Source organism: Corythoichthys intestinalis, chromosome 10 (assembly GCF_030265065.1).
Source record: "Corythoichthys intestinalis isolate RoL2023-P3 chromosome 10, ASM3026506v1, whole genome shotgun sequence".
Classification (NCBI taxonomy): Eukaryota; Metazoa; Chordata; class Actinopteri; order Syngnathiformes; family Syngnathidae; genus Corythoichthys; species Corythoichthys intestinalis.
The window spans coordinates 11,335,871-11,350,351 of record NC_080404.1 but is presented as its reverse complement, the minus strand read 5'-3'; the positions used below and the strand labels follow the sequence as shown (position 1 = coordinate 11,350,351).

General features: G+C 39.6%; 1 protein-coding gene and 2 long non-coding RNA genes across 12 annotated transcripts in view; 1 reads left to right on the top strand and 2 right to left on the bottom strand.

The window, feature by feature from the left end:
- The window catches only part of adgrb3 (adhesion G protein-coupled receptor B3), a 304,460-nt gene extending 301,494 nt beyond the window's left edge, over positions 1-2,966 (bottom strand). For 8 of the 10 annotated variants that reach the window (XM_057847945.1, XM_057847936.1, XM_057847939.1 and 5 more), the window contains exons 1-2: positions 2,338-2,964; positions 356-1,124 (exon numbers count right to left, since the gene is read on the bottom strand). In XM_057847945.1, the coding sequence (XP_057703928.1) occupies positions 356-1,109 (754 nt within the window). In that variant the 5' untranslated portion in view covers positions 1,110-1,124; positions 2,338-2,964. Of the gene's footprint in view, positions 1-355; positions 1,125-2,337 lie in introns of all 10 variants that reach the window. The other 2 variants (XM_057847941.1, XM_057847943.1) reach the window with 1 other exon arrangement.
- Positions 2,967-3,956: 990 nt separating this feature from the next.
- Positions 3,957-5,145, top strand: LOC130923302 (uncharacterized). Its single transcript, XR_009064687.1, has 2 exons — positions 3,957-4,331; positions 4,630-5,145. It is a non-coding gene; the product is annotated as an uncharacterized LOC130923302 (long non-coding RNA).
- On the bottom strand, positions 4,623-6,116 carry LOC130923301 (uncharacterized). The gene is made up of 3 exons (XR_009064686.1): positions 5,946-6,116; positions 5,830-5,880; positions 4,623-5,439 (listed from the first exon to the last, which is right to left on the bottom strand). It is a non-coding gene; the product is annotated as an uncharacterized LOC130923301 (long non-coding RNA).
- Positions 6,117-14,481: the final 8,365 nt, after the last annotated feature.

Below are 14,481 nucleotides of genomic sequence, written 5' to 3'. Positions count from 1 at the left end.
GTAAAAAAAGCCAAAGATAAACTTTAACACACACACAGCAGGATTAATCATTTGATGCCTTACATCCGAAAGCTTCTGAGCTACACATGTTCCCCCATGCCTTCGACGTTAGAGGCTCCACTGTAATAGATTACAACTCCAAGCCTTGTGTACAATTAGTGAAGCAGCAACCCTCTAATTAAAGCTCTACTGTATGTGTGCTCTTTGTTTCATGGGCCATCACACCTGAGACATGCAGGAGGATAGGGCAGAAAAGGGAGTGATCTTCGTGCACATTAAATGACCTTATCTTTGCATTAAAATTGCTCCATTATTTTAACAGCACAGGAGAAGGAAGGCACAGCAGCATACTCACCTTCTTTAGGAGGCCGCTTCACTTCGGCACTCAGATTGCAGACCTGGCCTGCGTGCAGTTGAGGTGACAAGCAGCCCTCCGTTTGGGCGTTGAGCGGTAAAACCACATTGTTGAGCATAAGCATGCTCTCGGATTCTCCGTCTCCTAAATGCTGCGGACACGTGCACTTTGTGTAGACGATGCCACACGTCTCCACCGTGCCCTTCTCTAATTTCAGGCAGTTTTCCAGCCATGTACAAAGCACCTGACACCCAAACTGGCTAGGGCTGGCCTTATTCAATACCAAGAACTCCACAATGGACTTCTCCTCTTCTTCCAGCTTCTGTGGCGTCAATCCATTTGAATCGGAGGGGAAAACCCTCCGCAGCTGAACAAAATTCTTGTCGTAGAGCAAAAATACATAAATATTCTTGGAATCACACAAGTACACTATTGACTCGTTAACCTTGAGCAAGGCATTAATCTTTTCGTGAGAGTAGTGATCAAACTGATAGGAGAGCAGAGAATACTCTGAGCAGCTTAGGTCTTGTTTGTATAGCTTCAGGTAGATGCTGTATTTGGTCGGGTCTGGGTTCTCCAGTGTCCATGTACAGTTTGTATAGTTCTTAGGGAACATTTCAGTCACAGAATAGGATCCATAGATTACCCCCTTGACCAGAGTGGAACACCAGTAATCTTGGGCACCAGTTAATCCAAACATAACCAGAAGATAGGTGGAAAATATATAAATCAACAGGTTTCGAACAGCCTTCATCCTATGTCATTTGGCCTGCAAGCAGAGATGAGGAAAATTACACAATGACCAACATGGATGACCGGTCAAATAATGGGATTTGCGTCATTCTCGTCATACAAATGGCAAGTAAAAATCCACCACATCAACCACAGCTGCATGTTTTTTGCGACCCATCTTGCCATGCTTCAATATACTGTACTTTGTGCAAACATTGCCACCTTGTGGTTACTGGGGCCATTATTTATTTATATGTAGTACGAGTGCGTGTGTGTGTTTGTTGGGGTGACATGGTAAAAACATTTAGATGTTGTTAAGTGGGTCGTGCTCCAAACAAAAATCCTTGCAGAGGATCTAATTCAAGGTTAAAGTTGTTGGCCAACAAAAGGACTCCGCGACGTCTCAGTGCGCATCCGTGTAGTTTTATTTATTTTTTGTGTGCAAATTGTCTCATTTTAGGGATTACCACCAAAAAAAACTTGCATGCACACTTCACGCAAGACCGATATGGAGAATAAAAATGTTCCTAAATAAAAGGCTTACTGCTTGTAGCTGCGTGCGAGTGCGTGTTGGTGTGTTCTCGCGACGTGCACGGGCGCGTGTGGACGAAAAGAAGAATCGGATTGGAGCGAGAAAGAGAGGGAGAATGCAATGCCATGTCCTGATTGCTTTAATCCTGCAGGCAATGCAGCTGCGAGCGGGTGCGTGCGCGCGCGCGTGCGTGGGTGCCCGTGCTCGCCCATGCAACTGTGGAAGTGGAGGCGATGGAATTGAACGGCTTCCTCGCACACACACGCACAAGCTAATAGAATAGAATAGGGGAATGGAATGGTGCCCCCAACTTATTTGTCGTGCAAGGCTTGCAGCGTGTGGGATCAGCTGTGAGCTCTAAATCCACGCGGATCCACATCCTTTTGCAAGATTCATGTGCAGGGGCGTCAAGAGGGAATCAGTATTCCGGATGAAGAGAAGAAATGGGTCGTCAAGAGAGATACGCTCGGGTTTATTGCCGAGGCTTCTAAAATGCAATCGTCTCTCTGGAGGCAATATGAATGAAGACACGGTGCCACTTTAAGTGGTGTTTGCCTCTTAAGAGACAGATCATCACTAAACATATCAGCTCATCTGCGTGGATTCGTGAAGGCTAGACGCAGCACACGCACGCACACGTCAAGATTATTTAAATGCAAAAACTTTAACTGATGCCAAAGCATGCGTTGAATGAATACAAATAACAAAATGGTCTTACCTTACACCGCGAAAGCTATGGCTATTTTCCCAACATACTTGACAACATCCTTTATAAAGCAAGTCTGCAGCCCTCGAGTGAATCCATACTCCAACCCGCACTCACACGCACACGGGCACACAAGTCCGGCGCAACAAGATGCTTCAGTGGATGCAAAAAAAAAAAAAAAAAAAAAAAAAAATCTACTCAAATGAAATAAAATGCGTTACACTCCGCTTTCACCGTCCGTATCCACGGTCCTTTTCTTCATCATCCGGATGGGCTTTCCCATACAAACTCAAATTGATACAAGCGACAGTCACCAAATTTCAGAGACTAAGAGGAAATTTTTTTTCATAAATTCTTCTATTTTTTTTTTTGTTTTTAGAATAACACCACGGGTTTATTCGCCATCTCTATTCCATTTCCAAGCAAGTCGTCAAACAGCATCCTCTCGTCACGTCGAGAAAATAAAGAGGAGGGAAAAGATCCGTCAAGAGTGGGTGGATGGGAGATGTTGGGGGGCCAGTGAGGACGCAAAAAGGGGCTTTGCTGGCTGCTTGCAGAGCTCCAGGAGCGGGCTGCAATATCACGTCACACTCTCAGCACCATACACACGTACGTTCACTTCTTACTGCGTCTGGCACCAGCACCCACTTTCTTCCCTGCCCGCCTCCTCCACCGCCTCCTTTTTTTCCTCCGTCCCCCCGCACTTAATTCCGATCAAAAGGGGTTCCCCCCGAACAAGACCCTTCTCACTTGTGCTCAGGAAACGTATGCAGAATGCAGCATCCTCCAAACATGGACTATTTCATGGACTTTTTTTTAATGGATGATATTAACTCATTTGTAAATAAAATCTACACCCTCGCTCACTGGGACCTGAAAGCTCGCTGGTGCCGTTGGACTGTTTTATCCGAAATGACTCGTTGACTCATTCATTTCGCAATGCATCCATTGCACTGTGCTGGAACAAACTATTCGAACTCTAGACTGGATTTAAACTCATTTAATAGAGATAAATCGCATGGGTTTGCACAAGAGTGCTGGAAGTCAGTCACAGCAGGGGGTGCTGAGGATCTTATTTTGTTTTTACCCTCCAAAAACAGCCTTTTCGGTCCACATTTCTCATGCTCACGCTTTTTCAACATAAAAGGCATGCACAATGGAAGTACACACGCATGCTAGATCGTTTACGTACTTCTACTATAGGCTGCTACAAAGACAGCATTCCATTTCACCTATAGTGTGTGTTGGAGTTTTTGTATTGGAAATAAAATCACACATGTTTGATAGTGCAAATCCTCGCAGCTAGACGGCACAATGATACACGAACAAATTTGAAAACTAAAAGGTCGCTCGCTGGGCACTACTATAAACTATCATAATCATCTTCATTTTCAACCTTGAATTGAATTTTTGAAAATGTGGCTGTTTTTGTTCAGAAAAAATGGCTAATTTGTTTTTGTACCATGTTAACGCCTCCTCTGTCAACAGTTAACTTTTACGTTCCAGTGGTGCCTTATTCTGCGTGACCTGGTAGCAAGCAAGGTGTCAGGTTGTGACAAACTTTTTTCAACATATTTATTTAAAGGGGAACTGAAGACCTTTCCGGATTTTGGTGCAATTTTATGAATATAAACTTTGGACGAGTTCGTCAAAACAACCATGACATTATCAACACGTAATTGTAAGGATAATTTGCGTTTTTTTAGTTTTTTTGCACTCCGTTAATGGTCCCTTCGCAAACCCGGAAGTGTGACGTAGGCACCAGAAGACTACCCACAGCGAGCATGGCAGCAACAACGATGTCAGTGATATTTCCACCATGTGTAACCATTCAGGATTGCTCTTTCGTGACGCTACCGATGGCAAAGGCTCCCAGGAAAGATGAACTACAATTAATCCCTACATGTTTTAACCTGAGGCGTCAGATGACGGTGATTTATTGACACAGCAGATGGCGTCATGACGCCAATTGACAGCTCGACACTTCACGAACGGGAGAGTGAGTGGTAAATCCAGCATCGGGATTTTTTTATTAGAATGCGATTACATGGTTGTATATTTTTCCATGCTCTACACATAGCTAAAACTGGATATTAGGTAATGGGACAGCTCCTACCGATCCAAATATGATAAAGCTAGCCCAAATGTGGCTAAATGAATGCTCTACACATAGCTAAAACTGGATATTAGGTACTGGGACAGCTCCTACCGATCTAAATATGATAAAGCTAGCCCAAATGTGGCTAAATGAATGATGTGTTATTGATATTTCAAAATAAATGACAAAACCATTTTATTTTCCAGGTGTTACTGTAAACCGTCAAGTAATTACCCTTCCAAGAGTATGCCTGTGTCATCAGGAGATCCCAGACGTCAGAGCCAAACTTGAGGAGGCTGAAGCACTGACAGGGGCATGAATTACATTTAAAAAATAAAACCATAAATTGTTAACAACATTGACACATTTTGTTGACTGTTTAATGTATTCTATTGGTATATAATATATTGTAATTATATTACATTCTGAAAAAATATTCAATAGGCCACTATAATAAATGATAGCAGATTTATGTTGAATCAGCATTAGCTTTCGTTGTCAGATTGTGACACAACATGTTATACCAAGCACACAATGGCACACATCAAAGAGCATAATTTTAGTAAGGAACACTAAGTTAGGATAGCAACGGACTAGCGCAACATTTAAAAATGATAATGGCAGTGGGAAATATGTATTTACTCTTTGCTGTAGCATGAAGTGTTCTCTATACAAAGATAATGCATTATCATTAAAATATAAAGGTAACTAGATAATTTTTTTTTTTTTAAATGTGTACTGTATATATGACTAGTTTATGATTTCATGTCATCAAAATTTGCTACATTTATTTCTCCTAAATCATCGTCATCTGATGTCGCAGACGGAAGAAATTCAGCATCTGGCAGGCCTCATAGGATCTCTTCAGTCGTCATCGCTGGACACCGCATCACTTGGGTCATCATATGACTCGACCCACTCTCTCTTGATTTTGGGAAACTGGGTGGCAACTGACGTGCAACGCTTTTTTCATCGTGTTGAGGGTTTCCGCCACTTCATTTTTTATGTTTGGCTTCCTGGAGAAAAAAAAAATTCACAGCAGCATGAAAATATTGGATAAATCCCAATTTTAATTTAATAATAATTTCTTCGTGTTCAAATAATAATGCCCCAGTCATAGCAGCATCTATTTGATGCTATTGTTCCCTCTTCAAATAGGCAGACCACAGTTGAAGTATAAAAAACAACGAGCCAAGGACCTATTTGGTGCTGGGGACATTTGAATTTACATAACACCTATTGATATAGTAATAAAATCACATGAGTAGTCGACATGTCAGCCAACCTATCTACTTATGACAGGCCAACAGCAAAAAAAAATTAAAATGTCGCACTTCAACAAACAGGCAGTAGGAGTCCCCCTTCGTTTATATATATATAAAAAAAGCCATTAATGTTCTACTTACGTCTTTGTAAAACCAAGGTTGTATTGTTGTAGGTTTTCAAAGCTGTCGTGGCTGAAATGATGAAAACAATGAGCCGATTGTGGACCTGTATGCATGCTAACAATAACGGTCCAAACCTTTGCAGGAGAAGTTTTTTTCGGACCACTCCTAGGGTCTCGAATCTTCCTTTGAGTAATTCATCGCTACACATCGAGATGGCATGACGAATCCCGCGAGTAAAACCCAGAAAATGTTTGCAATATTTGGCGAGGATAGCGTGGTGCTATATTTCCGCGTTCAGAGTGGTGGCGAGGCTTCCTGGAAGTTACGTCATGAGGTAGGGGTCCGCAGGACGGCGCGTCCCTCGTTGCTATGGTGTTGCTATGGCCATAACTCAAAAACTACGCGGTCAATTATTATTATTTTTTTTTATGTGACTTTTTGAGAGAGCGAATGACGCATTTAATACAATTCAACTGAGTAAAACACTTAAGAGCGAAATCTGAAAAGCTCTTCAGTTCCCCTTTAATACCCAATGTTAAATACGCTATTGTTTCAATATATTTATTTTTTTTATTTATTTTTAACAAACAAAAAATAAATAAACTAAATCTACCAAAACATTTGCTGCAGCAGCACCCTACTTCCCACGCCAATGGGTTTGCATGTCTTTTATTTTATAAAATGAAATGATTTCAGTAGGGGCAAAACGGCTTCACCATCCTATACATTTTTTTGTCAAACGTTTGATGATGCAACAATTTTGCAAACTTTTCACCAGTTAGAGCAAAAACACTTCCATTAATTTGTGTGTAACATTTAATTATCTGTTCTTGTCCTTTGTATGGGTGCATATGTAGAACGTCAATAAAAAAAAATGAATTAATAAATTTTTAAAAAAAGTAAATGTGGTAATCCGGACAATCTTCTACATTTAGATGAAATGAGGCTGTTGATGACCATGGATTTGTACCTTAATTTTTGGACTATAAGGCACCCTTGACTATAAGCCACTACCTACCAAATTTGACACGAAAACGACATTTGTTCATAGATAAGCTGCACTGGACTATATGCCGCAGTTTTCCTCACTGTATTATGGAATAATCACACCAAAAGATATTAACTGGTAACACTTCTTTTGACAGCTGCGTCATAAGACTGTCATCACACCATCATCATTATGACATGACACTGTCGTGGGCAGTAATGAATTCTTATGACAGAGTTCATTAAGTGTCATCCCCCAAATTTTGTCACTAACTCCAATTATGTCCAACCTGGATCTTTTACATCCATTTAAAAGTAAAGATACACGATAATATCGGTCACCGATAATTATCGGCCGATAATGGCAATTATGACGTCACACAGATAATCCAGATAATAAAAAAATTCAACCGATAATGCAATCCGATAATTATATACTTGATTTTGCCTCCAAATGTGCGCAACCAAAGAATTCAGCACACCGCCTCCTCAACCCCTCCCCTCTCTGAAGCCCCTGAGGGAGGAGGGGTTGAGGAGGCGGAGTTACAAGACAAGAAGTAGTTGAATATTATGGCGGCTGTTACTAAAAAAACGACGCTCTCGCCATCTGCGAAACATGTACCGTATAAGTTCCACGAGGCAGAAAGAACGCGTCCTCATTCAAAACCACTAACCCAGCAGCCATTTAAAAATGCATCATAAAGAATTTTGGAACAAATACGAGGCTGCTGCTAGCAGGAATGCTAAAGCTATTGTAAACACTAAGTTAAACTACAGGGCTTGTGACGATACAGAGTCGGGCTGTTTGGGAATGCAGCCCAAGGCGGGTGGTAAATTCGCATCTAAGGCTAAACACCGGCACTACTGGAGACCGATAGTCGGCAAGTAGCCGTCTTCCGACGGAGCCCGCCGCTCTGGCCAGTCCGGCAGGCCGCCGCCGCCTCGCCATAGGCGGGGCGGGCCGAGCCCGGTTCCCCGGCCTCTGGACCTCCGGCGAACACCCCGGTTTCTCGAGCGTTCCCCCACGGCGTGCGAGCAGAGCCAGGACCCGAATACGCCGCGGCGAACCGGCCGGGGCGGGCGGATTATCCGGTACGAATGTAGCTGCCGCCGCCGCCGAGACGAGACACGTGTTTTTTTTTTTTTTTACCTTAATGACCTGAGAACCAAAGCCCTGGATAAAAGAAATAATGCAGTTTATACGACCACCATTCTTCATGAAAAAGTGATGTCCGGTAAGCAAGCTTATCATGACGGCACAGTGGTTATAAGATCATTTAAACATGGAGAAAACGAAGTCAGCCAGTCAATAATGCATTCAGAATGTGAAATGACGAGCGGTCAGATGACTTTGTAACGCTGCCTTTATTTTCGGCTTAATAAAACTCAGGACGCGGATGCGAGCTCCAAATCCGTCCAAATAGTACTGCCATGTAGCAGTTTAGCTGCTGTAACGCAAATGTCGTGAAAGCCGCAAATGTAAACAAAGCGCTGCAGAATGGGTACATGACATCTCGCTCTTTTGAGGTAATCATTTTCACAGTGTGCAACAAAGCATATAACATTAGCAATCACTTTTCAAATTATTTAACTTATTTGTCTGCTCAATTACAGTCACAGTAGATAATCAAATTCTTAAATCAATATTCTGTAGCCACAAATATTATTCAAAATCTTTCCTTCTTCAAGTTTTTTTTTTTTTAGGATTAAGTATAATAATGTATTGCTTAAAACAAGGCTGTTAAGATTATTTTCAGCTAGCTATTTTTCTTCCAAGAAATCTGAGAGAAATACACTTGAAGTGATTGCAGATAATTTCACTTATTGCCAATAGATTTACACTTAAAACTGACTAGTTTTAAGGAGGTGTGTTTTGCAGCGGATTAATGTTATATATGTTAGGAATGGCTTACTTTTAAACGCATTTTTGTGTAACTTAGGTATTTACTCTGTAATTGTTGCCAAAGGTTTACCATTACACAATGTCAGACAATCTGTCATTATTTAGATGTTTGAATTGACAACTTGTTCATACTTTATGTTGAAAAAAAGAGCAATAAATTATATTTTTGCACAGTAATATTTTCTTTTGTGTATACTTTAAAATTTTACATAAATCTTTTAATAGAATTATCGGCTTGACATTATCGGTTATCGGTTGGAATGAGGAGGAAATTATCGGTTATCGGTATCGGTTGAAAAATGCATTATCGTGCATCACTATTTAAAAGTAAGATACTTTGCCGGATGAGACTAAATGACATCGGTCATACAGTCTTATGACGCCTCTGTCACATAAAGTGTTACCTATTAACACAAATAAATCACCAAATAAGCTGTGCTATAAACTGCAGGATTCAAAATGAGGGGAAAAGAGTAGTGGCTTATAGTCCCAACCAGAGGTTGCGCTAGACCTTTTCGTTGTCTGTCATTTTGACTGACAGTGTCATAAAAATCCGGTCATAATCTATTTTTACCCGTCACGTAAATTTTTAAAATGATAATAATGACATATTCAATAGTATTTAGTTTTCATTCATTTTTAATTAATATTCTGTCTGAACAAGCTTAACAAGAGGCAAACAGACAGCGGAGTGCACCAATCAGCGATGGGCAGACGTGCCGTTAGCAAAGCGACGAGGGCAGGACGTGGGACTTGCGCGCAGAAGTAAACGTACGAGGAGAGCGGAGTTTATTCAACATGGCTAGCGCGAGACAGACTGTTGTCAATGACTCTTGTCGATGTGTTTTAGCTCATTTAAAACTGAATTTACCGCGGATTGGAACATATTCTCGGCTCTCCCGTTCGCCAGCCGTGTTCTTGTATAGACGACTTTCGGTGCGCAAGAGTGACGTTGCTCGTGAAGAACACGTCACGCAAATAAACAAATCTGGTTTGTCGGTTGATTTTGTACCTACTCGAGAGGCCGTTAATGGACTTTTCTCTCAGTGTTTGAAAAATACAGGGAGAACAGTCTGGCCGTGCCAGGCAAACACTCAGTTGCCTTGACATTTTTCCGAGTAAGGCCAACGACGTCATGCATCAAGAGAGACAATAGCTAATTAATATGCTCACTCGCCACCCTGTGGTCTGGGGTGTGAATTGCAACCTGTCAAAACGACAGATGGACTTCAATTTTTTCCGTCACCGTTTTAAAAAACCGGTCAACGACGGAAAATATTTGGTTGACGCGACCCCTGGTCCCAACATTACGGTAGTAATTTCTTTAATGACTGGCAAGGTATTGGTGTTTTTCCTCAGGGTTTTACATAGTCGCAGCAAAAATCAATCCAGACCAAAATTACCATTAGAGCCACACGTTCAAAGCTTGATGAAAGAACAACACAAATAATTTCAAGTCGGCTCCGTCTCAGTCTGACGAACAGAGGTGGGTAGAGTAGCCAAAAATTTTACTTAAGTAAGAGTAGCGTTACTTCAAAATAATATTTCTCAAGTAAGAGTAAAAATGGTCGTCCAAAAAATGTGCTCAACTACAAGTGAGAAAAAGTATTTGGTGAAAAGAATACTCAATAAATGAGTAATATTGTGAGAAACCGCTGATTTTAATTTTTTTTTTTTTAATAATGGTATTTTTTTTCCTGTCAGCATAGAGTTATGTATATGATCTATTAATATTATACTAGACTATAACCTATTACATAACTGCATTAAATAAAAAAAATACAAAAAAACATTGAATTCCGGCCATAGAAAAAAAAATCTGCAGAACTGAAGCATTATTCATCCATGAGTGCACTCTAAAAATATAGAAAATAGTTCCTTGTTTGAATAGTTGGATGGTGAATAGTTCCTTTATACTTCCTATTATGAAATTAAAAGGATCATATCTCCGGTTTCCTGTGGTCAATCGGTGACAAATAAAAACTGTGAGAGAAGCTTTCGGGTCATGTTGAGGGCAGCGCATTATGTCAAATATTTATTTTTTTACGGTGTTTTATAAATGCCACGTGACTGAACAGGCCGACGTGATCACACAATGGTAAACGGTTATGTTATAATGGAGTCATGTGATTATTGTTTCGACATCTCATTGGTGAAACTACTACCGCTGTTGGCATCGCTGGTAAAACAAAAGCAAAATCTAATATGTAGAATAAAGAGAAAATATGTAATGACTAGTGTAGCCCCAAGTTGCAGAGTAAGAGTAGTGCTTCTTCTTCATAAACTACTCAAGTAATAAGTGTGACTAAGTAAAACTACTCTTAGAAGTACATTTTTCTAAAAAAGTTACTCAAGTAAATGTAACGCGATACTACCCACCGCTGCTAAGTACACTGAACATGATGAAAATGGGCTATTTTGCATTGCGGGGCAGGCAAGGCAATGTCCCATGAGATCCAGCAGATGGCTCTTTATTGGGGGATTTTAAAAAAAGCAAGAAAAAAACCATTAGCTTGCTTTTCCTAAAGAGTCTTATCGAAATTACAATGGCAACGGAAAATCAGTGTAATATGTTTAATGCACATATCATAGTTCCACTATATATCTTTTTGAGACTTTCTCATTTAACTCAATAGTGAAAGTCTCAAAACGTATGACTGTGGGTGTCAATTTAGCCTCTTTTTGTTTACCATTGGTCATCATATCGATATGCAGTTAACAAAAATGAGGTAAGAAAAAACACGAAACAACAGATCTACAACATGGAGTATTCCATATGCATTTTGTGAAGTGGTTTGGGTGTTTTTTTCTTCTTTTTTTTAAAAAAACTGGAAACTGCGACAAATAAAAAAATGAAAAGTAAATTCAATAATCAACTGTAAATTAAATTAGCATCAGCACAGGTTCATGCAATTGGTCTTCCACAATGCAGTATCAATTGTTGTACAGTGCCTTTCAATGTCGATTGCTGCAATTCATGGGGAGAATAGAAGCATAATGAACAAGAGACGGGAGAGTTATAGTCATGTAAAGCCCTTGGTGATCACAATTTCCTTCCAATTGTATATGGAGGGAAAGAGCTTCTTGTCTGTTCTGCTGGCTCCAGCATGGGCCGTTCTTTATTTCGACTAGAATCTTCATATGTTAAAAAAGTAACAATAAATAAGAAATTGGCTATGACCTTCACTTATTGGTGCTCAGTTCATTTGCATGCATTTGCATAGCAAGAAAGGAAGGTTTGAGATCAGGCTTTTAGGATAGAAGCAATCTTTACCCATTACATTTTGGGTGAATGTGTAAGCTGCTCTAATCATTTTTGCTGTGCACAGTTAACTCTCATTAGCCTGGCCCTCTCGTTCAGGCCATGGTTGAATGTCTTCAATCAGAACAGATGCTGCGTGAAGAGGCTATTTGTTTATTTATTTTCAATTAAGTTGCAGTTTAAAATGGTCTCAAGAAAAGACACCCAAGCTTTCTAAAATATCCTGGGCTTATGTAGAGTTTGGATTTTCCAAGTGAAGTGGAAACTAAAGTTGAATGCATCTTACAAGTCGAAAATTGAAAAGGCTTAAAAAACTTTAAATTGCTGGCATATGAGACCTCAACTCTGTGTCCTTTAAAGGATTAACTCTGGACATTATACACTTGCTGGTGTGTTTTTTAGTCAAATTGATACTTTTTCACAAGTCAATACTGGTCACTCCTAGTCCACACGTGGTCATTTATTTTCACAACACATGGTCATTTATTTTCACAAAGTACTCAGAGTAACTACGACAGTACCTCTCAAATAGTGGGGCACCCAGAGTGAGGTGTGCCGGGGTGGCACATCTGACCTCGGGGAACATACTTTTTGCCGTACTAGAAAGTGTAACTAACATGTAATTGCACTTCCACTCAGCGGGTGGCAGTGGTGCTTTCATTTTCAGAGTGTGCGCAGTATTTTTGAACCAAACAAGAGAACGAAGCAAAGAGCACTGGAGATATGAAGAGCTAAGATGAGGAAATGTTCTAATGAAGCTTATGTAGCGTTTGGCTTTGACTTCTATTACAGTGGGAGTTGAGGAATGACCGGTCTGTTAACTAAGTCTAAAAATTTTTGTAGCAGACAGCAGGAATCCAAATCAGTTAAGATGACACTTAAAGACATTATACCAAAGGTGGGTAGAGTAGCCAAAAAAAATGTACTCAAGTAAGAGTAGCGTTACTTCAAAATAATATTACTCAAGTGAAAGTAAAAGAAGTCATCCAAAAAATGTACTGAAGTACAAGTAAAAAAGTATTTGGTGAAAAGAATACTCAAGTAATGAGTAACATCGTGAGTAACTGCTTATATACATTATATGTAAATATATATATATATATATATATATATATATATATTTTAAACATTGGATTTTTATTTATTTTTATTCTTATTTACTTTTTTATTTTTTTTAGCACAAAGTTATCTATATGGGTTGGGGTTATAATCATACAATATCCCATTACATAACCACAATAAGCCAAATACATTTTTTTTTTTTAAATCATTGAATTCCAATGAGAGAAAAACAAATAAATAAATAAATGAAGCCCTCTGGAGGAGAAAACATTTCCGAGTTTGAATAGGGAAGCGTTCCTTGATAATAACTATTTTGAAATTAAAAGCATTTGGGTTTTCCGTGGTCAATCGGTGCCAAATAAAAATCGGGAGAGAGGTTTAAATTTGTGCTTTCGAGTCATGTTGAGGTTACTGCTCTATATCAAATACTTCATTTTTTACAGTGCTTTAGAGACACCGCATGATTGAACATGCTGTCGTGAAAATAGAATGGCAAGCTTGTGTCTGATTGGTATAATGGAGGCATGTGATTATTGTTGCGACGTCTCATTGGTGAAATTGGTAGAGCTACCCCGGTAATACAGCAGGCACGTCTTTACTCTTAGCATCGCTGGCAAAAAAATACAACTCCTAGCAAAAAGTATGTAATCACCAGTATCGGACGAGCACTCACTCAGACATTTTATTATGTAGAACAACTCAGATAAAAAGCTTGAAAAAAAATAATGAATTACAGTAGTTCAAAAGTGTAACTGTTAAGCATTCAGAAACACTAAAATAAATGAATAAAAAACATTGTGGTGGTCAGTAAATGTTACTTTTATAGAGCAAGTGCAGGGAAATAAATATAGAATGAATGAAATGAAATGAATGAATAAAAATATATGGAATCATGAGAAACAAACAAAAAGATAACAATCAAAACAGATCTCTAGTATATAATTGCACCACCTCTGGCTTTTATGACAGCTTGCAGTCTCTGAGGAATGGACTGGATGAGTCACAAACAGTATTGTTCATCAATTTGGTGCCAACTCTCTTTAATTGCAGTTGCCAGATCATCCTTGCAGGTCGGAGCCTTGCTGTGGACAATTTTTTTCAATTTCCACCACAGGTTTTCAATAGGGTTGAGATCTGGGCTATTTGCAGGCCATGGCATTGACTGGATGAGTCTTACTCCAAGGAATGCTTTAACAGTTTTAGCTCTGTGGCATGATGCATTGTCATCTTGGAAAATTATTTCATTATCCCCAAACTTATTTTCAATTGAAGTTATAAGAAAGCTGTCTAAAATTTCAATGTAAACTTGTGCATTGTGCACCAGTGCCTTTGCCTGACATGCAGCCGCATATCATCAAGGACTGACGGAATTTTGATGTTTTCTTCAGGCAGTCATCTTTGTAAATCTCACTGGAACGGCACCAAACTAAAGTTCGAGCATCATCACCTTCTCCGA